Source organism: Agelaius phoeniceus, chromosome 11 (assembly GCF_051311805.1).
Source record: "Agelaius phoeniceus isolate bAgePho1 chromosome 11, bAgePho1.hap1, whole genome shotgun sequence".
NCBI classification, from domain to species: domain Eukaryota; kingdom Metazoa; phylum Chordata; class Aves; order Passeriformes; family Icteridae; genus Agelaius; species Agelaius phoeniceus.
In genome coordinates, this window is record NC_135275.1 from 5,104,666 (window position 1) to 5,129,703 (window position 25,038).

The 25,038-nt window shown below is 40.8% G+C and overlaps 1 protein-coding gene across 15 annotated transcripts in view; it reads right to left on the reverse strand.

The window, feature by feature from the left end:
• Positions 1-7,245: 7,245 nt before the first annotated feature.
• The window catches only part of ATP2B2 (ATPase plasma membrane Ca2+ transporting 2), a 415,395-nt gene continuing 397,602 nt past the window's right edge, over positions 7,246-25,038 (reverse strand). For 10 of the 15 annotated variants that reach the window (XM_077184637.1, XM_077184646.1, XM_077184638.1 and 7 more), the window contains one exon: positions 7,246-10,851. In XM_077184637.1, coding sequence (XP_077040752.1) covers positions 10,540-10,851 — 312 coding nt within the window. In that variant the 3' untranslated portion in view covers positions 7,246-10,539. Of the gene's footprint in view, positions 10,852-15,210; positions 15,267-21,834; positions 22,007-25,038 lie in introns of all 15 variants that reach the window. The other 5 variants (XM_077184647.1, XM_077184649.1, XM_077184648.1 and 2 more) reach the window with 4 other exon arrangements.

Genomic DNA, 25,038 nt, shown 5'->3' on the forward strand with positions numbered 1-25,038 from the left:
CAGACCCAAGCCCAGCCTCTCTGGGATGTCAGGAATCAGAGTAATCCAAATGTTCTGTCTGAAGATGCTGCTGGGTTCACATTCTGCCCTCCCTCTGCAGCAAATGCTTCCCTGCTAGGATGTGCCACCAAGGGGGATGGCCATGCCACAGAGCTGACAGCTTTACCAGCCCCTGTGGCACCCTGCTCCTGGACAAGATCAGGTTTTTTAGGAAGAAAACAGTTTGAGGCTGTTAAAATGTGCAGGCCTCATCTATTGCAGCAATAAGTAATGGATTTCATAATTGGTTCAAGAATTTTTGAATAATCTCTCCATAATTAGATTAGATTAGGTGAGTACATTTGCAGGTACTCACCTGTAGGATTTAGGTGAGGATTTCCAGTCCAGAGCCCCTGAGGGTTCCTCAGAGGTTGGCAGGACAAGAACAGATCACCATCGTTTCTGAAATGCGGCATTGCTGTTTATTTTTTATTCAGTTTTCCATATCAAACAGCACATCTGTGTGCTCTGGCTGGAAACCAGCTGGTTTTCATTCAGAAACCTGGTCCTGGCATTTCCCAGGGTCTGAATCCAGAGCATACAAACCTCATGCCCACAATTTGTTGCATTTCTATGGCATCATTTCAGTCTTTAATGCCACAAGAAGCACAGAAAAATGAGTTTGATACTTGCTGTCTTTCAGTATTATAATCTGAGGAACACATTGGAAAACCTAACCCATAAATTACTCCAAGATATAATAAGACAAGGGACTAGAATTAAAAAAGTATCACTGCAAAGAGAAATCCACTATGAGGAGGTTCTAAAAAAACCAAAGCTCCCAAATCTCTCTTAAATCTAAACCAACACATTCATGTCCTTTCTCTGCTTGAACAGATTTGAAAATATTTCACATCAATCCTAAATAAAACTACTGCTGGCATTGTCAGTGACAGATTAAGCACCAGAATGAGCAACAGGAGTCTGATGAGATCAGGTTTTTTCAGTGAATTTTAAGATGTAGCAGCAGAATCTTTGAAATCTGATATTGATTTCCACTGTAGATAATTCCTGTCTGAATTCTGCCTCCCTGCTTAGTCAGAAATAAATCATTAATGTTAATTTGTGCCTTGCTTATGCTTCAGGATTGTTTTTAATCACTGACCACAGCTTCCCATCAGTGGAGAGATCCTAAACCACCAAACAACTACAGAATTAAAGTGCAAGGCCACAGTTCCTGTGCAACCTTCCCTGGTGCACAACACCCATGGACACTGATGGGAAATTAGGGATGGTAAAGAGGAAAACCTGGGGCAACCCCAGAAATCAAAGATACCTGTGCTCTGCCAGCTGAAATGTGGAGCAAAGATTAACTGAGTTATCAAAAGCTGCAGAACCATGCATTAACTTTGGAACACTGGAATTTTTCATGGCTTATGGAAATGATTTCAGTTCTAGGTCTCTAGTGCAATTTCAAACCAGCAGATTAGAAGCAAAGACCAGTAGCAATAACTGGAATATTCCAAAGAACTGAAATAATGTTTGAGGATCCAGAATATCAGGTTGCCATCAAAGGTAATCACCATTTTGGCAGGATTTCCTCCCTGGGGCTTTGCTGTACTGTTCTGCCCCATAAAAGCCAAAATTTTACCAAAGTATCTAATGGCAAACAGCAGAATAAAGGCAAAAAAACCCCCTAAAAACAGCAAGGATGTGCCAGATGATAACTCCCAGCAGGGTGGGTGGGGAATGCAGCACACAGCCCTCACTATTCCCCCCCAAACTCCATTAGCAGCACTCTGCAGGACACAACAGAAGGGAATCACTGCCCTGAGCTCCCCAAGAAATCAAATGTTCCCTCCCTTCACCCCTGCTCAGCTCCTTCCCTTCCCTTCCCTTCCCTTCCCTTCCCTTCCCTTCCCTTCCCTTCCCTTCCCTTCCCTTCCCTTCCCTTCCCTTCCCTTCCCTTCCCTTCCTTGCCAGCACTGCAGGCTGAGCTCTGCAGTTTGTGCCAGAGCTTCCCTCACCTGCTGCAGCCTCTCTGACCTTAAATGCCTTTAATGTGGCTTTGATGCTCCTTAGGGATGCAAATGAGACAGACCTGTCCCAGCGAGCAGCAGAGATGGTGCAGCTCTGAGCTCTGGATTTAATTGCTTACATACATTAGAGTTTCTAGAATTTCTGCCATAAGATTCCCTTTTGGCACCTGCTGTTCCCTTTGTCTGCTTTTTGGCTTAGCCTGGAATTGAGCTTCAGCTGCTCAAACCTTGAAAACTTTCTAATGGTGTCACCTTCTTCAAAGAATGGACTTTTTTCCTGTGTTGAAATTGCTGGATCAGCATTTCAATATGAGGACTTTTCTGCCATTCTGACACCATTTATTGCAGCCTCAGGAGAAAAAGCAATATTTTTTAAAGCTACCATTGGAAAAGGCAGGATTTCTTCTCTTTTCCCTTCCAACATTGCTTGCAAAGTCTTGACATCAAAAGTAGGCATTTTCTGAGCCCAGGAGAATTCAATGACTTGAGAATTCAACCCAGTAGTTTGGTTGTTTTTTTTTTTAATACCAGCCAGATTTTTTCGACTTTGACAGCATTTATGGACTGATATTCTGTGGAACTAATTTACAAGGAGAGATCATTCAGGATGTTTAAGTACCTGCTTGTTTTCCCTACTAAACCTCAGATTGCTGGAGAACTTAAAGAATGTTTTTTGGTTGTTTTTTTTAAATAAATCCATGATTTGGAAAATGTAACATGAACTCAAATTGTGACCACAGCTTTGAGCTTTGTCCCATTTCAATATTCAATAATACAACCAAACACTTCAGTGTGGTGGGACTGCAGAGGTTCTGCATTGATGAAGGAATTCAATTAATTCTTGACTATAGGTAGCAAAGCTTTCCTCTGGTGTGAGGGGGTTCAGGGCTGTCCCAGCCATTATTTTCAATGTCTGCTCTTTGGAGGGATGGCAAATTTCCACCAGGCTCACCATTAGCATTTGGATGCTCTGCCAGTGGCAGATCATAGATCAGCCTCCAAATTTTCAGGAACAAAATGTCCTGGCAGGAACACTGAGGAGACAAAATGCTTTGGCATGATTGGGGAGTGCTTCTGTCCTGCTACATGAAAATGAAAAGAAAGGCAATTGAATCATGCCTGCAGCCTGCTCAGCCCAACTGGGTTTTCTCATCCAGTGAAAATACAATTTATATCCAGCAGTTGTGGGGTACAGGAGACTGTGGAGTTTAATACAAGCAAAGCAGTCAGAAGGAATATTTCACTATGGCCACTTCTATCACCTCAGGCTTGCAGAAAACAGCCCAGAAAACGTAATAGAGAAACACTGAAACCTTCCAAATGCCTCCCAAGCACAGACAGCAGGCTAAGAAAACCAGCTGGGAGGGACTTTATTTCTTGCTATTAGAATAAAACCTGCAAAAAGGTCCCTATGGCACCAGCAGCAGCTTCCCAAGGAGCAGCCAGAGCTTCCTGTCCCTTCCCAGGAGGTGTGGTGGGTTTGGCACAGGTCAGCCCTGCCTGGCAGCAATCCTGGCACAGGTCAGCCCTGCCTGGCAGCAATCCTGGCACAGGTGAGGCCCTGCCTGGCAGCAATCCTGGCACAGGTCAGCCCTGCCAGGCAGGAATCCCTCCTCCCTGCAGATGTTTGTGACTCTGCAGCTTTGCCTCTGAAGCCAAAGTCCTCTCTGATAGGTGGCAGGACACAAAGACAGTCCAGAGCACTGAATGCTCTGCTGGGGAGCTCTTTAATTCCCTTTTTGGTTTTTTTTTAGGCTTGGTAGAAGAGCCATTTTACTGTGAATGAATTATGGCTTCATTCCCTGAGCAGGCACCACTCCCCACCAAACCATGCAGTGAGACCAGGCCTGCAACTGGAGAGAGAGCCCCTGAAATGCCCAGAAACAGCCCAAACAAACAAACAAGTGGGAAAGCAATCTATCCAGGGCAGGAACTCCAGTTCTTGCCCCAGCAGTGATTCTGGGGAGCAGCAGGGCTGGCACAGGGCTGTGCAGCAGTGCTGGGCACTCAGCAGGTTCATTTGATTTGGAGGTTTCCATTTGGTTCCCTTCCTTCCCACAGAGCACTATTTGTGTGCACAGTAACATCTCCTAGAACTCCTGGAATCTTTGTCTTCTAGAAAATAATTCCATCAAATTATTTTATCAAATAAAAATTGTAATTAACTCTCCCTATGCAAAGAAGCATGGGAGAGCTTCCCTGTTTGATGTGCTATGGTGAGAAAGTATTAACTCATTCCTGTGATGACTTATCCCATCATTCTTAATAAATTTTCTTTAACAATTTTAGATAATTATTTTAAATGCCTCCTTTGAAACTTGAAGCTGGAATAATTTTAGATAACTCCCTGATGGAAGCACTTGGAGGCTTTATAAATCCACGTGTCATCCTCTCTGGAGACATTCCAGACCCACCTGGGGCTGTCCCTGTGTCACCTGCTCCAGGTGACCCTGCCTTGGTGAGGGATGCACTGGGTGATCTCCAGAGATCCCTTCCAACCCAACCCAATGGCTGCTCTGGGATTCTGGGATAAAGGGCAGATTAACATGGATTTAGCAGGTGCCATAAATGCTCTGTGACAATTTTCCAGGAAGCTGCATAACTGATTTTTCTGATTTTCATAATCTTGTAAAAGCTGTTTGCTGTGCACCAACAATGCTGATTTTGTACCAGCTCAACTCAGAGATTCTTAAATGCCCACACACCAGGGGTAGAGGGAGGTGCTTTGTAATTTGCTGAAAAATCAACCAAATCCATCAGAGGAAGGAGTGAAGTACATTCCCTTACTTGGATTTAACACTTCACTTATTACCAGGCAAAATGGGCTCCCAGACTGACAGAAAATCAGTTTGTTTGAACATGTGGGAGAAAATGTTATTGTAAATATTTCCTTGGGTTTGTGTTTGTCAACGGTCTGCCCTGTTTAATAAATGATTTGTGTAATCATCCTTCTCTTCAGTTCCCATCAGGTTAGAGCATAATGTGCCTGTTAAAAGCTGCTTGTAAAAAGAAAAACAGAATCAAACACTTCCCTGTTTTTCCCAGCACCTCCTACAGCAGTGTGCTGGTGATCAAACCTGAGCATTCCCTACATGGATTTCATAAAATCAGAAATATGGATTTGTAGTTCATATCCCAGGGCAATGCACACATGGACCCTTGTCTGGATCTGAGCCAGGAATACATTATTATTATTATTATTATTATCATTGTTATTATTATTATTATTATTTTATTTTATTTTATTTTATTTTATTTTATTTTATTTTATTTGATGATGATGATGACGTTCCATTCTGCCAATGTCTCACACAGCTGCAGGAATACAAACACAAATGGCAAATATCCAGTGCTTACCTTCAGTGGTTCCTCAAAAGCCACTCTGAAAGTGCTGGAAAGCCAAGGGGAAGGGGGCAGAGCTGAGCCCTGGAGCTCCCTGTGCCCCCACTGGCAGCTCCTCAGGTGGTGCCATGGGGCACCCAGGGCCACTGGGGTGCTGGAGGTCACCTGCTCCCAGCTGCTTTGGGACTTCTTTGCAAGGGGCTTCAGACAGGGAATGATCTTGGGATGGAACTCAGTGCCAGATCAAGGCAGTAACCAGCAATTATAGCTCCATTTCATTTCAGAAGATATATATGTTTATATTATAGTTGCACCTGCATTTTCTTCCTCTTTCTCCCTCATTTCCCCCTTTTTCCTCTCCTTTATCTGCCATTTATGCACCATTTCCCTCTTCTTTATCAGTGCAGCACCTCAACAAATCTCCACCTGGTTTTCTTACAGAGGTCACAATGTTTACCCTCATGCTCTTGGCATAAAACAGCTGAAAACTTCCAGCATTGCTGTTTTGAATCTGAGTAGCTGCCCTGGTCCTCCCTCATGGATGAACAGTTTCCAATATTTGCCTTTCTGCAGCCTCAGTTTGCTGCATAGAGCAGGAATTCCCCAGCCTTGTGGGGAATTTCATTCCTGATTTTCTTCCCAATTTGCACCTACAGCTCACATCCATCCCATATTTCACAAACTCTCCTGCCAAGGTGAAGTTCCTAAAGCACCTCTCTGGGGCTGCAGCATTCCCAGAGTGCTCAAATCACACTGGACAACAACTCCAGAGCTCCTTCTTGCCAGCACCTGCTCACAGGAGCTTCTCTGCAGAGCTGGAGAGTCCTGCCCAAAGCACTCAGACTAACACTGCAAATTAACTTAAGTGTGTAAGGAGGAGGGAAATGACTGACAGGGCATGAAAGTAAAATATTTTCTGATTATTACCTACCCTGAGCTCCCAAAATCAAATCACAAAACAGTTTCATTCCAATGTAGCTGTAAGTTACAGCTTGTTAGTCCAAGAAATCTGCTGTCTAAAGAATTGTTTTCTCCTGGGGTTTTGTTGAATTCACTGAGTCCATTTTTATTTGTTGGTAACTTTCCTCCCAGTGTAGCACTATTTCATTTTGGCCCCTATCAAGTATAACTTCTGACAGAGAATTGGTGAATTCAAGTTTGAAATCTAGTGAGAAGACAGGAAAATCTGTAATCTGAAGCATTTTACCTTTATAAATGAGATTATCTGACAGCCGCTCACCTCATACCTGGCCTGCTTGGCTATCTCCTATAGCAACAATATTTTATGAGCACAACTGCATCAACCTAAGCTGGAAAAAAAAAAAAAAAAGGGAAGGAACTTTGGGCTCAGGGCCTGAGCACTGGGATGAGAATTCCCTCTTTTTTCCCTGGTCTTCAGTGGCAGGATGAGTCCTGGACTGAACTCCCCAATTCTAATTCTCCTGGCTGAGAGTCCTGATGCACTCCCCAGTTCTAAAAATTCCAAGTTCATTTTTCTCACTCTGACAGAGGGAGAAAGAGCTGAAAAAAAATCAGTGTAAGTGCAGAGCTGTCATGAATGACAGGAAAAGCCATCAATGACAGCCCTAGAGAGCTGCTGTTCCTAGGGCCAAGATTGAGATTGTTGTTCCCTAAGCAAATTCACTTCATGGTTTGGCTCCTGCAGCATTGCCAGGAGCATTCCCACCTCCAGGCTTCCCAGCCCAGGCAGGAATGAAACCCTGGGGGCTGCTCAGCCCCTGGGGCAAGGAAAGCCAAGAGTGCCTGGGGAGCAGAGTCCTCACTGCCAGTCCAGATGTGCATCCATCCAAACATCCCAGCAGGAATCCAGAGCGGCACCTCGGGAGTTCAGGTGAGAATAAAGAAAGCTGGTACATTCAGACCATTATTGTTCATGCTGCTTTGTGAATTTATTTCTTTAAATTTTCCACTTGTGCTCCTGCCAAGAGAGATCTATTAGACAGAAAGCAGCAAGAGTAAATCTTTATCATTTTGTTTCAAACTATAAAATAATTTACATCACATATTTTACTTACTTTTGTCTTTTTTGTTTGTTTTTTTTTTGAAACCACAAACATTCCAGCATCACACTGTAGGAATAAGAATAACAATAGAAAGCATAACCTTTTGCATAGTATTAAATGAACAGACAGAGTAAGTTCTTTATTTACAATTATTGTCTAGATAAAAAAATTCATAAAAACAGATGAATGAACATATATTAATAACCCCTAGTGGGATGGATTGCCAATGTACCACTGTATTGTTGTCCACAAATCTCATGCTGCTAAGTACAGTACGTAGAGAGCGAGCATTTATATATTGCAGGGAATTTTAACAAACTGATCATTTTGGTTTTTGATCCATTGTTCCCATCACAGAGAGGTCAAGCAATAAAAGAAAGGAATTGTGATGCACGACTTGTAGTTGAAAGGTCATAGCTATTCTGCTTTAAAAAAAAAAAAAAGTCTATCATTTATCATATACATAAAGCACAGTCTCTGCTCACAAAAGCCCAAGTTTTCTATGCATCTCAGTTTATATATGTTTTACTATATATACACAGAATGCAGTGTTCATTTTCTTATAACAGTTTTCAAGTCTGCAAATGGTACCTTAGGGAGGGGTACTCCTACAGGAAAAAATTCCAAAATAATTAAAAAAAAAAAAACCAAAAACGGAACCGAGAAAAAACCATGAAGAGTGTTGGAAAACAAAAAGGCAAACAGTCAGTGTGTTAAGATGCTGAAAAGAAACTGTTCCAGTATTAATAGCTTCTGTAGATGTTCAAGTCCAAAGCTAGAGGCTTCCCTGTAAATACAGATACCACTTTTGTCTTCTGGCCCCAGGGAGCCCATGGGTGTCCCCAGTTCCAGAGCACCTTCCTGCCTGGGCTGGGGCACAGCTGGGGCTCCTGCCCTGGCTGCTGGGGCACAGCTGGGGCTCCTGCCCTGGCTGCTGGGGCACAGCTGGGGCTCCTGCTGGTGCCACTGCCGCCCTGGGCACCCTGCCTGCCCCTGGGGCTCCTGCCAGGTGCCACTGCTGCCCCGGGCACCCTGCCTGCCCCTGGGGCTGGCCACGAGGCACAGCCAGCAGAGCTCCCAGCCCAGAATCCCGCAGCTGGCAAGGGAAGCTGCTCACAGCTTTACCTGGCTGAGGGTCCTGATGCACCCTGAAAACATCAGTCTGCAGTTTGGCCATGGGTCTAAGCTTGGTTTGGAGAGTTCTGGCTTGGTTAAGCTGCTGTGACTGCAGAGATGCACCACTGTTATGGAGCCAACCAGAAAAAAACACCTTAACAACTCAACGGATCGAGATGGTTGGAGGGTGTTTTGTCCCAACACGCCTGGCATAATCGATTGTGGAATTCCAAATGTCTTTTTGCACTGTACAGTTATGGAAAAAATCATATGCTGAAAAGTCTCCAAGCAAACTTTATATTAAATACAAAAATTAGTTATGAAAAATCTGTGATCCACAAAGTGCTTAGCATTCAAGTGGTTGACATAGCAATTGTATAAGCTCATAATTTTTACGTTTCGAGGGCTGTTACCATCTTGAAAAATGTTTTTCGCCTTCCATACTGCAGGTTTTCAAAGCAGCTTTCTTGGGAGAAAGCTGAAGGTAAAATAATGTATTACTGTGTTACTGCAGGAACACAAGCTTGATTAAAAAAAATCACACAAAGCACATCTCAATACACAATTCATAAAGATTTGTTCAGTCCTAATAGTGCAGAAATTATATTTTTCTTTTTAAAAAAAATCAAAGCAACAACCTACAGTGATTTTCATCCAAAATGCCAACAGCCCATACTTTGCAAATAAGAAGGAAATAAATGCCTAAAGTACTAATTGAAAAGGATTAACACAGTATATCACAAGATTTTAACATTTCTTTTATCTCCATATAGACAAACCAAATATAACTTATTTTAAATTATAAACTCATTTAATGTCTCTCTAAAAATAGTTTCCGAAGCCATTGCTGTATGTCTGAAGAATGAAATAGCCTCCATTATTGTATGTTGCACCAAAAGGAGTTCAAGCAGATCATCAGAGGGAAGGAAGGAAAAAAAAAAAGGAGAGAACCTGATCATTTTGATTTTTATTTGAAACAAAGGAAGCCTGGTTTACCTCCCTGTATATAGGATCACAATGCTACATCCAATGTGTTATATTTTGGCTTCTTTTGTTATTTACTAGCAGTATCTACATTATTAACAAAACAAAAAAAAAAAAAAAAAAAAGACCAAAATAACAACCCAAAAAGGAAATCAGGCAGAAATCAGAGCACGGTTGTAATAAAATATCCAGGGTGCGAGAGTACAGACATTTTCAATGAGCTGAGCTGAGCCATTTTTATACTACTTCGGCAGGAAGTGCTTTCTTAACCCTACAAATAGTTAAGGATATTATCTACAGGTTTGTAAACAAATTACATTCTTTTTTAGGACATAAATAAGTTAAAATAGTCAGAGCAATTTGAGCAGAAACAAGGCAACATGCCAACAAAGAAACTTTATATATATATAACTATATATATATAGATAGATATATACATATATATAATTAATTATCTATATACTTATATGTATATATCTCTATATATAGTCTCATAAATGTTTAAGTTCCTCTGTCCAACTGGTGCAAATCTACTGTGCAAGTTAAGCTTTGCAACTTCAAAAAAGTTATTTAAATTAATCTATACAATTGAGTCCATGCCACACAAGCATTTCAAAAACTCACAGACCAGTGAATTGGATAAATAGCCTCAGAAAGAAGTCCTCTGCAGTTCCTGCTTAAGGAGGAAAAAAACAACAAAAAAAAACCCAAAGAAAAAAAACCAAAAAGGAAATAAAAACAAACAAAAAGAGAGAAAGAAGGGCCAGCAGTGTACAGTACATTCATGCAGGAGGATTTTTTTTTGTTTTTGTTTTTCTGAAAGGGAACAGGGGGTATGTAAATCAGCCATTCATTCTTTCCCCAAAACCATTGTGATCAACAATTCATTCACTTGTCTCAGAGTGAATAAGAGTTCAAACAGCTTTTCAGCCAGCAATGTTTTTAATATATATATTTATATATCTCGGTTGCTGTGGGGTTTCTTATTTTATTTTACTTTAACTTTTTATATTTCTTTTTTTTTTTTTTTTTCCTTTTTGCAGTGACCTTTTCAGCTAAAGTGATGTCTCCAGGCTATGTATTGGGCTTCCTGGACTAGAAGAGGTAGCTGATTTACTTGTATCCGTTGTAAGATTGATTCCACTGTCGATAGCACTGTTGTTCTTGTTGAGCGAGGACGGTGGACTCGAGTTTTTCTTGAGAGCAGGGTCTTCTTCTAGGTCTGTGTCATCAATGAGTGGGATGTGGGGCTGGGAATCTTCTATCCTAAATTCAGGATGAGTCATAAAGTTGTGAATAGAGGTTCTAGATTCTGGTTTTTCTAAACCTTCATAGAGAGAGCTACGGAATGCCTTCACGACGCGGATCTGGGGGGAGAAAAGGAAAGGGCTGTCAGAGGGCACCTCCCCAGGGCACAGCGGGGCAGAGAACACTTGGTGAAAAATGTAGCACATGGTTAGGGCAGTGCAGGCAGCTGGAGTCCAAAGTCTCTGGATGTTATATGCATAAACGAGTGGCTCAGTTATGTGCATTTTGAATGTCTGTACCAACTGCAATATTAAAATAAACCAAGGTTTAAAGCCATCAAAGAACTGATGGGGAGGAGTGGTTAAAGAAAGCCAAGGTCCACTCGTGTGGTACATCCCTAGTAAAAGACAAGCCATGTTAATTGTAATGCAAATGTCAAACCATGCATGTTGATAGTTTTTTTTTTTTGTTTTTGCAGTGAGTAAGTAGAAAGGCTTTTTTCAAATTAAAAAGTCTCTTTTGTATTGTTGTTAAAAAAACCATTACACATAACATATCACACTTCACAAACAGAAAAGCACGGAACACGGACACGGTTGGATGGGTACGTATGAGACACACACAGGAGCCAAGTGTAAAAACTAGAATATCAATGTTTTAAAGCAAAATCTAAATGGATGCAGCCAAGAGCACAAAAAGCCAAGCAGACAAAGTACTAAGCGCAATCATGCTACCACAGGGGGAAAAAAAAAATAAAAATCACAGTTTCCACATGAACAGAGATAACTTGCACACAACAACTACACTTGGAAGCCTGGATAATGTGAACATAGTATCGTTGAACCAACTTTTATTTGTCCTTCATGCAGATGTGAGGTAAACACTCGAGTATAGACCCACTGTTCTAGCCATTCAGCTTGTTAATAAATAGAAGAACATGTAATAAAATGATGGATTGGTTGTTGGGTTGAATTGAGTCCCGTTGTTAACAGTGAGCTGTTTGGATTTGGTGTCTCGGTCGTGCAGTTAAATGCTGAAAGCCACATGATTTATGCCATTTCTGCAGTCTTTAAAGCAGGTCAGTGACCTGGGCCAGGGGCCACCTAATGCCAGAAACCACCTGGCAGGAAGAACAGAGGTGAAAATCAACTCAAGACTCAGCCCAGCGATTCTCAAGGATGGTGCCCACTGTGTTCCCAGTAGGAAATGGGAGGAGTAGAGCAAGAGTGGGGATGCTACGTCCTCTGTGGGTGGGCAAAGGGAGGGATGCTCTCTAGTCCCAGGGACCTACCAGTTCTCAAAAGAAGTGAAGGGTTGTGCTGGGTTACTGCTGAAAAAAACAGAACTTTTTGGAAGGGGGTGGAGGGGCAGAGAGGAAAAAACAGAATGGCAAAACGTGATCTGTTGGCAAATGTTTCATGACTAAGTATGAGTTCTATCCCTCTACTTCCATGTAGTCCATGAGCAAACCTTGAGCATTTCTCAGGGGGGAGACTAAAACACAGGCAGAGGCAGAAAAGGTGCAAGCAGGTACTGTGAAAGCTTCTCCACACACGTTTGAAATGGTTTGGTGGTTGGCATGTGGATCTTTTTACATGTAAATATGCTGCACATTGTTGGTTGGCCTGATACACCACTGCTTTGGAAAGCTTTAATTCCTCTTTGCCTTGGCAGACTGCACTTCAGTAATGGCACAGGGCCACAGGGGTCCAGCTGTGGGGTCCAGCTGATCCCATGCTTGGAGCTGGCCAAGCTGTACAGAATTTCAGCCTGTTTGAGGAGGAGGCTGACTTGGTTTGGTTTTGGTTTTTTTCTCTTTGATCTCGGTCCTTGTTTATGCTCTCTAAATTTGGATATTCGCCATCTTGTAAAAATCCTAACAGCTGAAGTCCTGCCATGTTGAGATCATTGGGTCAGCCCAAGTACTCTCCCTTCCCTCCACAGGTACATTTGGTAACAGCAGGGCACAGCACAAAAAGTAGCTCATGTGACTGCTTATGCTCCAGGTGAGAGGATTGGAGTGGCACAGAACGGCTCAGCCAGACCTTGGGGTGTGAGAACACGTTAGGTTGGCAGAGGTGCAAGAGGGAAGATTGTCTTGCACAAAAAAAAAAATATCAACAAATGCATTTCAAAGCAGTTTCACCCACTGCAATCATACAGTGTACCTAAGAGAGCTCCTGGAATTAAAAACCAGGGGTTTATCAGAGCTGAATCTGAGCTGTGTGAGGGCTCTGCAGAGTCAGCAGAGTGGGGTAAGGGATTGGTCTGCATTGCTAAAGCCAGAAAAGGTGACAAATCCCTTCACTATCTGTACCCTCCTAGCTTGTCTTTTAAAGTGCAGAGTAATTAGCCTAAATGAGGAACAAAATGGTATGACTGTTGAGGCAGCCTTAAAACCACATCCCCATATTGCCCTAGTTTAAATCAGGAAACTTTTTGTACCCTGGGTACTTTATAACATGGGCTGATGAGGTGACATTTCTGCAAATCTCCCCATTATTTCTGCTTTCTAAACACAAATACCAGTCACCTCTTCAGCTGCAGCTGGATGCTAGAGCTTATCAATTAACAAGATAATTCTGTTATCTTGGGAACAGCCACTCCTTATGGCACAGACTTAGGTTCTATTTGCCAGCTGGATCTTTATGGTGAAGGTCAATTTTTACTTAAATAAAAGGGTTTGATATTATCCTGAACAGATCCAGCAGGATCCAAAGAAAGGAAAGCTTTTCTTCATCACACAAAATATATTTAGGTCTCCATGATTTAGCAGGGCAGGAACTGATGTCAATTTGTAAGCTCCACGTCCCACAGTGGGAAAAGCATCTGTATTGCTTTAAAACCAACATTTGGCATCTCTTTTGGATTTAATTCCCAGCCCCTAGTCAGTGCAGGGCAAACTGCAGATTCCAGCTGTGTTTGACAGGCAGCTCTGCTAACGTGCCTGCCATGACCTGAATTGGGGCTCTGCAGTGACTCTGGAATTAATTAATTAATTAATGAGCCATTGCAGGGGAGCAATAATGACTTTGAGCTGCATGGTCTGAAGATAGAACTGCAGCCTCTCACTTTGGGTGAAGGTGTGTGGCAAAATTTTTGGCCTGGACTGTTTGGGTCTTGTAAGAACATCGAGATGTTTCTAGAATGGCTTCTACTTGTTCACACTGGTTTGCACTGGAAATACTCGCTTGGAACTGCTTCAGCTCTGCTGACACCTGAGCTAATTCACCTTCTGAAGGCAATGGTAATGGAAGGGCCAAACTGGGCAAGTCCCTCAAGCTGACAATAAATCAAATTACATTTCTAAAGAGTTTTCTTCACAAGGGAGCTGTAGAAACCCATAATTTCACTTTAAATCTCTCTACAGAGATGTATATTAGTTTTCCATTGATTTTTCACTTTAGAAGAAACTTCCTCTTCAACTTTAAATTTTGCATACTGAGCTTGGCATCCAGAAGAAAACCTTTTTGTTTTTTAATGTTACATGTAATTCAGTGGCAGAATTCCTGCATTGCAATAAAATTCAAAATCTCCTTCAAGCCTGTCCCCCAATAGATCAAATTATTGCTTTCAGGGACAAAACTTAGTAGAAACAAAGGCAGAGTGTTTGTTGCATATAAAGGCGGCATTTTAATTTCTCTACCATAATACTACAATATTTAATTTACCTATTATAGCTGATACAACTCCCAGATTTAAAAATATGAGTTACCCAGAGTTACATGGCCCAACAGCAACAAATTCTTTTAAATTCAAGATTTGAGGTAATATCTGGTGTCAAAATATTTGGGGGCTCTGCTGAAACAAAGCCCAGCCAGGTTTTTTTTTGAAGATAAAATAAAGCAGATGAACTTGGGATGTTTTTATGGCTGTAAAAGCATGGAAAAGCAGGGACATCCATGATGGATAGAACCTGGGAAGTGTTGGTTTAGTATGAACTATGTAGAGTTCATGTAATGGTGTTTCTTTATGAGACTGACAATGCCAAGGGAAGACAAACAGTGAGATACAGCTCCCTTTTCTCACAGTAATGGAGACAACAGAAAAAAATGAACTGCTTTTAACAAAAGACTGCAGGGACAACACTTCAGGACATTTTTGACATTGCTATAAGTTTCCACTTCTTTCTTCTCTGGAGCTGTAACAGAAAAAAACTCTTCAGCTTCATCCCACCTTGAAAGTCAGATTTATTATACTGCATCAGGCAAGAAAAAAAAAAAAGAAAAAAAAAAAAGAAATAGAATTTTAGATACTACAATTTTTTTTTTCCCATCAGAAGAAAAAGGTGATATTCAGAATGTCAGTCCTAAGTACAACCATCTAGGCAAAATCTGCAAAGCCTGGTAAGCACCAAGAGCTGTGTTCTGGTTGGTAGTGTGTGGGCTTATACTCGAATGTTTACCTGGCTTCATCTAAGCCAAGTATCTGGAGTTTGGTTCACATTCATTTCAGGCTCAAGGTTAAAGACTCACAACCTCTTTTTATTTCACTCTCTCCTGCTGAACCCTTTTGTCCAATGTTCTCTAGCCCTCTGGGAAAACAAACACATTTAATATTCAGACAGTAGAGAGTAGGGCACTGCAACAGCAAATAAATTCAATACTGAAAGGTCAGTAAGGTGATTAGTATAAAATTGTAAACAAGAGGTCAATTTTGCAAAGAGATGCCAACTCTTAGGTGTAACTGAGACTATTCTAGGTCAAGACTAAACTGTGCAAAGGTAAAGGAGATTGGTCTAGAACTATGGAAAGGTTGCATATGGAAAGCTTTGAAATAGAAAACATCTTCAGTATATTGGGATTTCTTTTTGAATCCTCCCAGTTTTAGGTGAGTACAATCAGATTAGGTCTCCACAGGAGATGCTGCTTGAATTGGGGTCACCTGTAAGTGTTGTGCCTCATCTATTCTGGGGACTAGGATGCAGAAGTTGAGCAAATTCAAATATAAAGTTAAAAAAACATGTATAAAACTTAGAAATTCTAGTTTTCTGCTTTAACGAGTGAAACAGATGCATAACATTATCTGTGCTACTCTCTTCCCACATAAAGATGCAGCAAATCCTGCAAGTGCTGCTCAAAATTCAAACCAGGGGCAGCAAGGAAAGCAGAGCACCCACACAGGCCTGGTTCTCATTTCCAAGAGGGCTGAATTCCACTGTATTTAGAGCAAAAGAGCAGAGCCCTGTGCAGGGCTTCCACTTTCCACAGCAGGAACACTGCAAAATTATGGAGTTGGAACATTTTTGTATCAGATCTAAATAATTCACACAAGCCTTTAAAAGAACCTGTTCATGCTTTAGGATCTAACCCTTCCTGCCATGGCACATCTCCACTTGAGGCCTTGGGTTTATATTTAGGCTCAAAATTTGCTTAATTATCCTTCAGGGAGGAGATCCAGGAGTTGATTTTGATTTTTTGCATATCCCAGGAGGGTTTTGTGAAACCTTGGTCACAGCCAGTGGGAAGCCCCAGGCTTTAGTACGGAACCCCAGTCTCTGGTTCAATGGTGCAACTTTTAGAAACATAATTTTAGCTGTGGGTTTGATTGAAGTTCTGCTTGTTCCATTTCCTCCTGTGATGGTTAAACCTTCCTGTACAGAAATTGCCCACTGGGCATGGTCTGTGATCTGAATGTAGATCAATATTGAGCAGCAATCTTTCCCTCAACATTTATTAAAATAGATGATTTCTTTAAAAGAAATGAGTTCCCATTTTTCTTCATGAAAAAAATTCCATCCAAACAAGACTTTACCTCAAGTTTTAACTCTGAATTCTGAATTATTTCTTTCATAGAAAATTAAATATGTACGAAATATAAAAGCTCTTCATCCACAACAGCTTGCAAACAGTTAAATGGACTCTTTAAGATGCTCTCTTGGGAAATGGGCTGTGAGAGCCTCTGGAGCTGAGCTTGCTGAGTGCCTCACGTGGGTGTGACACAATTTGCAGATGCTCGTGGCCTCAACAAAGCCCGGGGTGACATCTCCATCTTTGCCTCAATATTTATTAAAATAGATGATTTCTTTAAAAGAAATGAGTTCCCATTTTTCTTCATGAAAAAATTCCATCCAAACAAGACTTTACCTCAAGTTTTAACTGAATTCTGAATTATTTCCTGTTCCTGCCCTCGTGCCACCCCCAGCAAATGCTGAATGTTCAACACAGGACATGTTCTGGCACATCTCAGAACCATTCTTTGATTAAAGGGGAATGGGAAAGGTTCTCTTGCCCAGCAGGTGAAGCCCCAGTTCTGGAGGCTGTGGCCCCTCCAAGTGAGGCAGAGCACAAATCCAGCCTTAAGGGTGCCCTGCTCTGCTCTTGCACAAAGACACTTCTTAAAAACCAGCCAACCAATCAACCAGACAGAAAAAGCCAAAAAAACCTTCTGAGATTTGTATGCAAATACCTCTGAGAGCATTTTGTGGTTGATTGGTGAGGCTTTAACTCATTCTATAAAATTTGGAGTCCTGACTGTGTTTTCTCCTGTCTCACCACACAAGTGTGTCCTTTGAGGCCACTGCTGCTGGGGTTCATGTAGTAAAAAGCTTCAAGTGATTGATTTAAAGATTCACTTCTAAAAACCTCTGACAAGACAATTCTCATCAGAACCAAGAAAAAGGAACTCTGGGAGGTCTCTTTTGCTGGGGTTTGGTTTGGTTTGTTTGTTGTTTCCCCAATGCTCCCTAAACTTAAAAATTAGAATATTTTCTGAAAGAAAGATTGGTTTCAGGGACCTGCAGTTCCTGATTAATTCCACTTGGGAAGAGCATGAGCTCCATATGAGAATGAGGGGAAGAGCAAGTACAAAGGAATATTAAATGTGTGTCTGTCTTGGAAAATCTGCAACTGTGTTCTTTTGCAGGGGTTACCTATTGCTAACAGGAATATCTGAGAACCAGGAATACACAGAGTAGGATAAAGACTTGTTTACTTTGTGTACAGTTAGATATTCTCACCCTCTACCTAACTAAAAAATCTAGTGGTAAAAGCTTTAATCACATACTCAATTTTAAGCACAAGATAATTTTTGGTGGTACTAATTCTGAGCTTCAAAAGGAAAAAAAAAAGATGCTCCACTTCCCCAAGGTTCTGGGGTATCCCCCCTCCCAAATAAAACATAGATAGAAATGTATATAAAACTCAAATCCAGCAAAGGTTGTACCTGAACCCACCCTTAAATCTGCAGTGGCAGAGCTTTCAAATGATGGAAGTTTGTGTGTGTAAATCTGTGTCTGAGAAGATCTGAGACCACCTAGCTAACTTCCCCATATTTTCATTTTTGGTAGCTTAAAGGTTTGCATATTAAACAGGTGCACATATTTAGTGTGCATTTAAATGAATTTCATCATTTGATCAGAATAAACAAAATGCCAAGTTTTAATTTGCAGGGATTTTTGCTCTGTTTAAAGCTGCAATGTCTTTCAAAAGAGATATGAGACTCACAGACCTCACTGGCATCCACTAATGGTGACATCCAGCAATTTGTACTTTGTTATTACAAATAACACCCTGATGGCTCACTAGGGAAATTTTAATATTGTATCAAATATTCCCTTGTACAAACTGCTTTTAATTAAGGGATTCCACATCTCTGAATGGGCCATATTTGTAAATAGCTGCTAATTACATGTAATAACTTGCTGACCTGTTCCACAAACCACTCTAGGGGTGGGTGCATTCCACAGGCAGATTTCTCTTTAAGCAAGCACTTAGCTCTGAATCAAACATGAGTTTGCTCAAAAATACTAGAAAAACATTCCATTAAAAAAAAAAAAATCCAAAATTTTACTATAAACCTGCAGGAGACATCTCACAGATTGGTAAGGTGTCACAATGAACTTTGTATTAAAAATTAGTTAGACAATTAGTAAAGAGCTGCATAAATGCTCTGTTAAATTAGACTGACATATCAATAGAGCATCATGTGATTCCTAATTTTTAATTAAGTATTTATTGATATCTGACTCTCTCCACTTTGGGCACCCAAAATGCCACCTGAAATATCCCAATTGTTGCAACATCCTGAGCAAGTTTCAAGAACTAGACCCTGTTTCCCTCCTATACTCTCAAGGTTTTCCCTTGATACTCCCCATAATATATTTACATATATTTTTAACAATCCTGAGGACTGGGAAAGGCTTCAAAATCAGAAGTACAATTATCCCATTATTCCCTCCACCCCATAGGAAGAAGAAAATGGGGTTTGAGCTGTTCTGAGCAGCTCAGAGGAAAGCAGCCAGTCCTGTGTGCCCACACACATTTTAAGCACAGAGCTGGAGAGCAGCCCTAGGTGAGCATTTTGCAGCTGGGATTTCCTCAAATAATGCCAATTCACAAAACCATCCCCCATTTCTATGAAATTTGGATTAGGAAAAGTTTTACAGGTTCTTGAATTTGGGCAACCCACTGTAAATACCCCATTTAAAAATAAAACCATTTGGGGTTTCACTTGATGGTGGTTTTTTCACTGCCATTCATAAATTTGTGTCTTTGTATGAATAAATCCAAACTTTCCCTAAGTGTTACAATTTCTGATTTAATATCAGCAGACATTCTGCTGTGGTCATAAAACACCAACAAGTCCAGAATAAGCACTTTAAAATCCCAATCTCTAATTGCCCTCTGCTATAGAGATCCTTATCTCTGGGAAGTTTAACAAATCACTCACTGGCTTTTATTTTGGAGAAGAAACGTGGCTATAACCACGAGGAGCTCTGGACACCTGTTTTATCTCTCCAAATGCAAGGTGACAAAGGCTGGAGCAGATTCTGCTCTCTCCTATTAATTAACTTCAGCCCATAAACGAGTGAGGCCCTTGTTAAGACACAATAACATCCAATTCTTGCTTTGCTGCAGTGGAGAGTAGAGAGGGAAGATAAATTGTCTATTTAAATTTTATTAGATCTTTCCTCCTAGAGTGCTGGCTCCAGCATGTGAAGGAAACATTTAGCACAGCACAATGAGCAGCTCCCAGTTTCCTGCTCAAATGGAGAAATTCCATCCCAGGCAATCATTCCCTGCATGAAAAGCTGCTTTGGGATTTTGGGGTTTTGTGCCCTGCTCAGTGTGGAAATGAGGGAACCTGGGCTCAGGAACCTCCATGGCTTCATTTCCGCTGCTCCTGCTCTGGAGTAGTTGGGGCTGTTGGGGTGAAACTTCTCAGGCCAAACTTCCCAAGACAAAAATAGGAAAATATAGAAAAATCTCCAAGATTTTTCTGCAACTGCCAAAGTTGGAGCCTAAATAGCTTTAGCAAAAAATGAAGTTGCCCCTTTAAATCCAACAAAACTTTGGCTCTGCTCTTGCATGAAAACACTTTAAAAAACCAATCAACCAGACATGAAAAAAGCAAAAATACCCTTCAAAGATCTGTCTGTTCAACAAATACTTCTAAGACTATTTGTGATTGTTCAATAAGATTTTAATTGCTGCTATAAAAGTCATGTCTGAATGTCTGGTGTGCAAATACTGAGGGGGTTTGCACTCAAACAGGATGGAAAGGTCAAGCTTCCTTTTTCCTGCAGGAGTTCTGGAATTTCACCCCCTTCTCTTGTCTGCCTTTTCTCTGTCTGCCTTCCTTCCCTTTCTCTGCTGGCCAGACAGATAAGAGCAGTTTCTTCTCTGTTTGGCCAACTACTAAAACCTGTATAAGGAATATACCCAATTAGCTTCTGAAATGTGTGACAGGCTTGTAAACTGAGTTCTACACATTTAAATATTCTTTTAATGCTGTAATAAAAGAGCTGCTCACAGTCCTGAATAAATAAAAATCTAGAAACAAGAGTTAGATCTTTCTGAGCAACTGGAATTATTCTGTTACTGAAGCCCTTCCTTATCAGCTGCCTCAAAGATTTTTCTTTCACTTCAGTACTTCTTCAGTAGATATTTTGCATCTTAAAGCAAATTGTCCCAGGATGTTAGGATTCAGAAATCTTTTCTTCTAAAAAAATTAGTTACCTCACCAATCTTGTTGTTTCAACACTGTCCTTTAACTTGTCTAGGTCCCTCCTGCTTCAATGCTCTCCTGCCAGTGAATTTAGAGATAAAAAATCTACATCTAAATAAGAGATAATAAATCTAAATAAGATAGAATAAATCTACATCTAAATAAGACAGAGATAATAAATCTAAATCTAACTAGGACAGAGAGAAGAAATCTAAAGCTAAGACAGAGATGATATATCTAGAACTATTTCTATATATCTAATATATCTAAAACTATATCTATATATCTAATATATCTAAAATATATCTAAGATAGAGGGAATAAACTTAAAGAAGTCTTTCATCTTTCATGTAAAGTTTAAGCCTGGCATCATAAACTAGATTTCCTGTTTCTTGTTCATTCGTTTCCATGTCTTTCCTGGACTAGTCACAGAGAGTTTTCCTGGTGGAATGGTGTCACAGACATCTTTTATGAAAAATCTTTTCTTTAGGGTTTTTCCTCCTGAGAAGCTGAGAGGCCTCAGGAACAAACTGTAACCAATGGTTATCTGCTGCTGTGGAATGCAACAGGTGCAGCTGGGATTGGGCTCATGTGGTTGTTTCTAATTAATGGCCAATCACAGTCAGCTGGCTCAGACTCTCTGAGCCACAAGCCTTTGTTATTTCTTCTTTTTCTATTCTTAGCTAGCCTTCTATTCTTTTAGTATAGTTTTAATATAATATATATCATAAAATAATAAATCAAGCCTTCTGAACCATGGAGTCAGATCCTCATCTCTTCCCTCATCCTGGGACCCCTGTGACCACGGTCACAGAATGCTCTGATATCTGAAAAAGCTTTAGAATCATTAAAAGTCTGTAGTTTAGAAACAATAGAAAATATAACCTAACAGGGAGCCCTCAAACAAAATTAAAATCTCCTCCCAATGGGTAAAAAATTACCCTAAATTCCTGTCCCCACTGCGAGTTAGCAAAGAGACAAAGAGAGAGCAACTCCTGGGGAGCATCTACTGTACACAAAGCAACCATGTCCCGGGCTTTGGAGCTGAGTGAAGTGGGAGCAGAGCCTGGGCAGGGGCACAGGAGCTGAGTCTGAGGCGACTCTGGCTAAGTTGGCATCTCTGAGGGTCGGGTGCAGTAAGAATTCACACTCACGCCCAGCCGCAGCAGCAGAGGTGCTGGTAGGAGAGGAAAGAGCATTGGATAACGATACGTGACTAGGGCTAGAAATATTGGTTACATCCTGGGTCTGGCTTGTGACGGAGGACTGTCTCCTGAGAGCCCCCTGAAAGGAAGTGCCACTCTTGAAAGTATTGACTACTTCGATCTGTAACGGAGGAAAGAACGAGACAAGTTGCTTAAAGTACGGACACAGTTGCATAAGTGACAGGAATAATCATGAAAAACAACAAATCAACCGTGCGCGCGCTTCTACTCCAGCTGGAATCCAAGTGCCCCCTTGGAAGGGGTTTTAGAAAGGATTCAAATTTTCTGTCTGGATAAAATGAGGCAGCTCTGTAGGAGGCAGTGGAGCTGCATCACTTTAAACAAGTAGAAGATTTGAAATAACAGGGTTTTTTTTTAAAGTTTAAACCGTTTTATTTAGAGGTAAATAAAATCAGCTGGAAGACTTGATGTAACTAATCTCCACTCTTTTTTTCCTACTGAGATTCAAATTATGCTGTTATGTCTCTCCAGGGGGAGAAAAATTCAGTCACTCAGTTGGAATTTGGGGGATGGGGTTGGGGATGACACTCAACCAAAACAGAAAAACTTTAAAATTCAATATATGACTCTATTTTGTCTACAAACCCAGGGTTGCCAGTACACTAGTTTGATAAAATAATTCTTCCACTATTTTAGCTGACTTTTTCTGTAATGAAAATTTGTAAAAATTTAGCATAGTGATAAAGAACGTTGGGGTTTTGTAACTGGAGATTTAAAAGTATTAATATTTTATCTTTATACAGAACAATTAAAAGCACCCAGAAAATGGTGTGGAACTGGATTGACTATTGCAGCAAATAACATGACAATTTTCCACTTCTTTTCTTATGCCTGCTGTATTCCCTGTTTGACAGACCCATCCTGAGCACCTTCTTTTTCCTCCCCATCACAGAGGAGGAGTTAAAAACGGAGCTGAGTATTTCAAGGCATCCTTTGGCACCAGTAAAAACCCATAAAAAGCAGGCTCTGGGTACAGAGGGAAAGCCAGGAGTAAATCCCACAAATCCCTACACCCCAAAATGTCCTTTGTGTTGCATCAGTGCAACCACAACAGACAAAGCAGGGGAATATCCACGGGAGGAATTCAACCAACCACTGGTTTGAATAACCCACTGGTACCAGACCATACAACCCACATTTCTGGAGATTCCCAGCCTAGAAAGAGGTAAATTGGTGGCATTTTTATCAATTTAAACAGCACAAATCTTGGTGAAAATCCTCCTAAATTTTCCAAGGGGGAAGCACTAGAATGAATTTATGATTTTCTGCTGTGGTCACACTTAGGAATAAACCAATTTGTAGGGCTGCATCTTTAATAATATGGATGTTTGTCCTTCCTAATCTTTTCTTTGGCCATCATTTTTTATTTTCCTGTGTGTTTTTATGGGAATAATCAACCACAGCCAGCTGGAAAAGGGATCCCAGGTTACTGCTGTGCAATTATCACAGTGAATTTTCCTCCACAAAGCCCAGGTTTGCTCTGTCTGAGCCCCGGTGCCATTTCTCTGTGCACACCCGGGGCTGGGCAGTGTTCAGCAGTCCCCACAAGGGTGGAGAGCTTTGGTTTTGGCAGCAGAGTTACATGTCCAGTGCAAATCTCACAGGGAATCCAAGGTGAATCACAGTAAATAAAATGTGAGGTGAGTTTGCACATGGGGCAGGGCACGAGGGGATCCTCAGCTCAGGCTCATGGAAACACCACACGGCTCAAACCACTGCTGATGTGGCACATTAAATACTCACCTGGAATCTTCTACAAAAGTAGAATTAAATACAGATCTTGGCTTCTCAGGGTCTAACCCAGGTGACAGAGCACTCTTCAAGAGAGACCATTCAAAAAAAGACTCTAAAGACTCTCACTGAGGGCATGAAATGAATATTTCTGTGCTAAACCCTGAGATGGGCAAAAGCCTTCCTGACAAACCGGGAGCTTTTGGTACAAGAGTGAAAAGATGAGGGAAGATCTGTATTTAATGGTTTCTTCAGAGAAGAAGAATTACAGCCATGTAATTTGCTTTTCTCCTGAAGAAATGAACTCCAGCTGTTCATGGATATAATTCCTGGTGGGAGGATGACAACCTCCCCAGAATGCTAAAAGCTGAACATACAGGGCTGTGCTCTGCCTGAAGCCAAGAAAGAAGAGAAGAACTTGGCCCAAAACTTTATCTTCTCCAAGCAGAAAATCACAAAGAAGAAAAGAGCTCATGGAAATAAACAGTGCATTTTGAATTGAGATGGAACCTTTTCATGACAAAGGAATGCATTTATTTAGAACAATTCAAGCTGCTAAAGAGGAGAAAGGAAATAAAAATTCATAAGTTTAAAAGATTTCCAACACAATATAGGATGCAATCATGTTTTGATTATAGGCCTTCAGGTAGAGGAAAAATACTGTCCTACATTTGAAGCTTATCCATAAGGTTGACATTATTCACACCTGTCTCATTTTTCTCTATGTTCTATACTCTAGAAGATCCAATTTTTTAGGTGTGCACAGCAAATAGAAATATCAGTGATTAGCAATTTAAAAAAAAATTCTGATAGTAGCAGAATAGTTCTGGCAGAACAGATACTTCTTCCTGATTTTTAACACAGAACAGATTTGGAGAAGCATTTCTGTTGTCATTTATGTGAGTAGAACCCAGGTATCATTCCCTTAATCTCCAAGCAGAATATTAATTTAAAAGTTAAAAAAAAAAAAAAAAAAGAAAAACCACCTTTCTGTAAGAAATAAAACAATTTCATGGGGCTACCATGATGTTTTCTATATTAAAAGCTACATGGAAACACTAAAATGAGGTGCTGGCTTTTTATCCAACTTGAGAACCTCTTGCCAGGAGTGACTTTCACTGCTGGAAGGTTTGAATTGGTTCAAAGGAAAAGTTTTCATGTTTTCTACATGAAAAATGAAGGGTGAATAATGCAGTCCAGCACCTCTGTATGGTTTTTTAGCATTTTTTAGTATTTTAGCCTTTGTGGTTTTTTGAAGAGGAACAATCTTTAGGCAGCAGTTACCCTGTCACCTGTATCCTTTTCAGCTTTTCCTTTTATTCTCAGAACATTCCAGGCAGTTGTTTCCCACCTGGGGCAGATGAAGCAAACTGAATTTCAGGATGAATGAAGCAGAAGAGG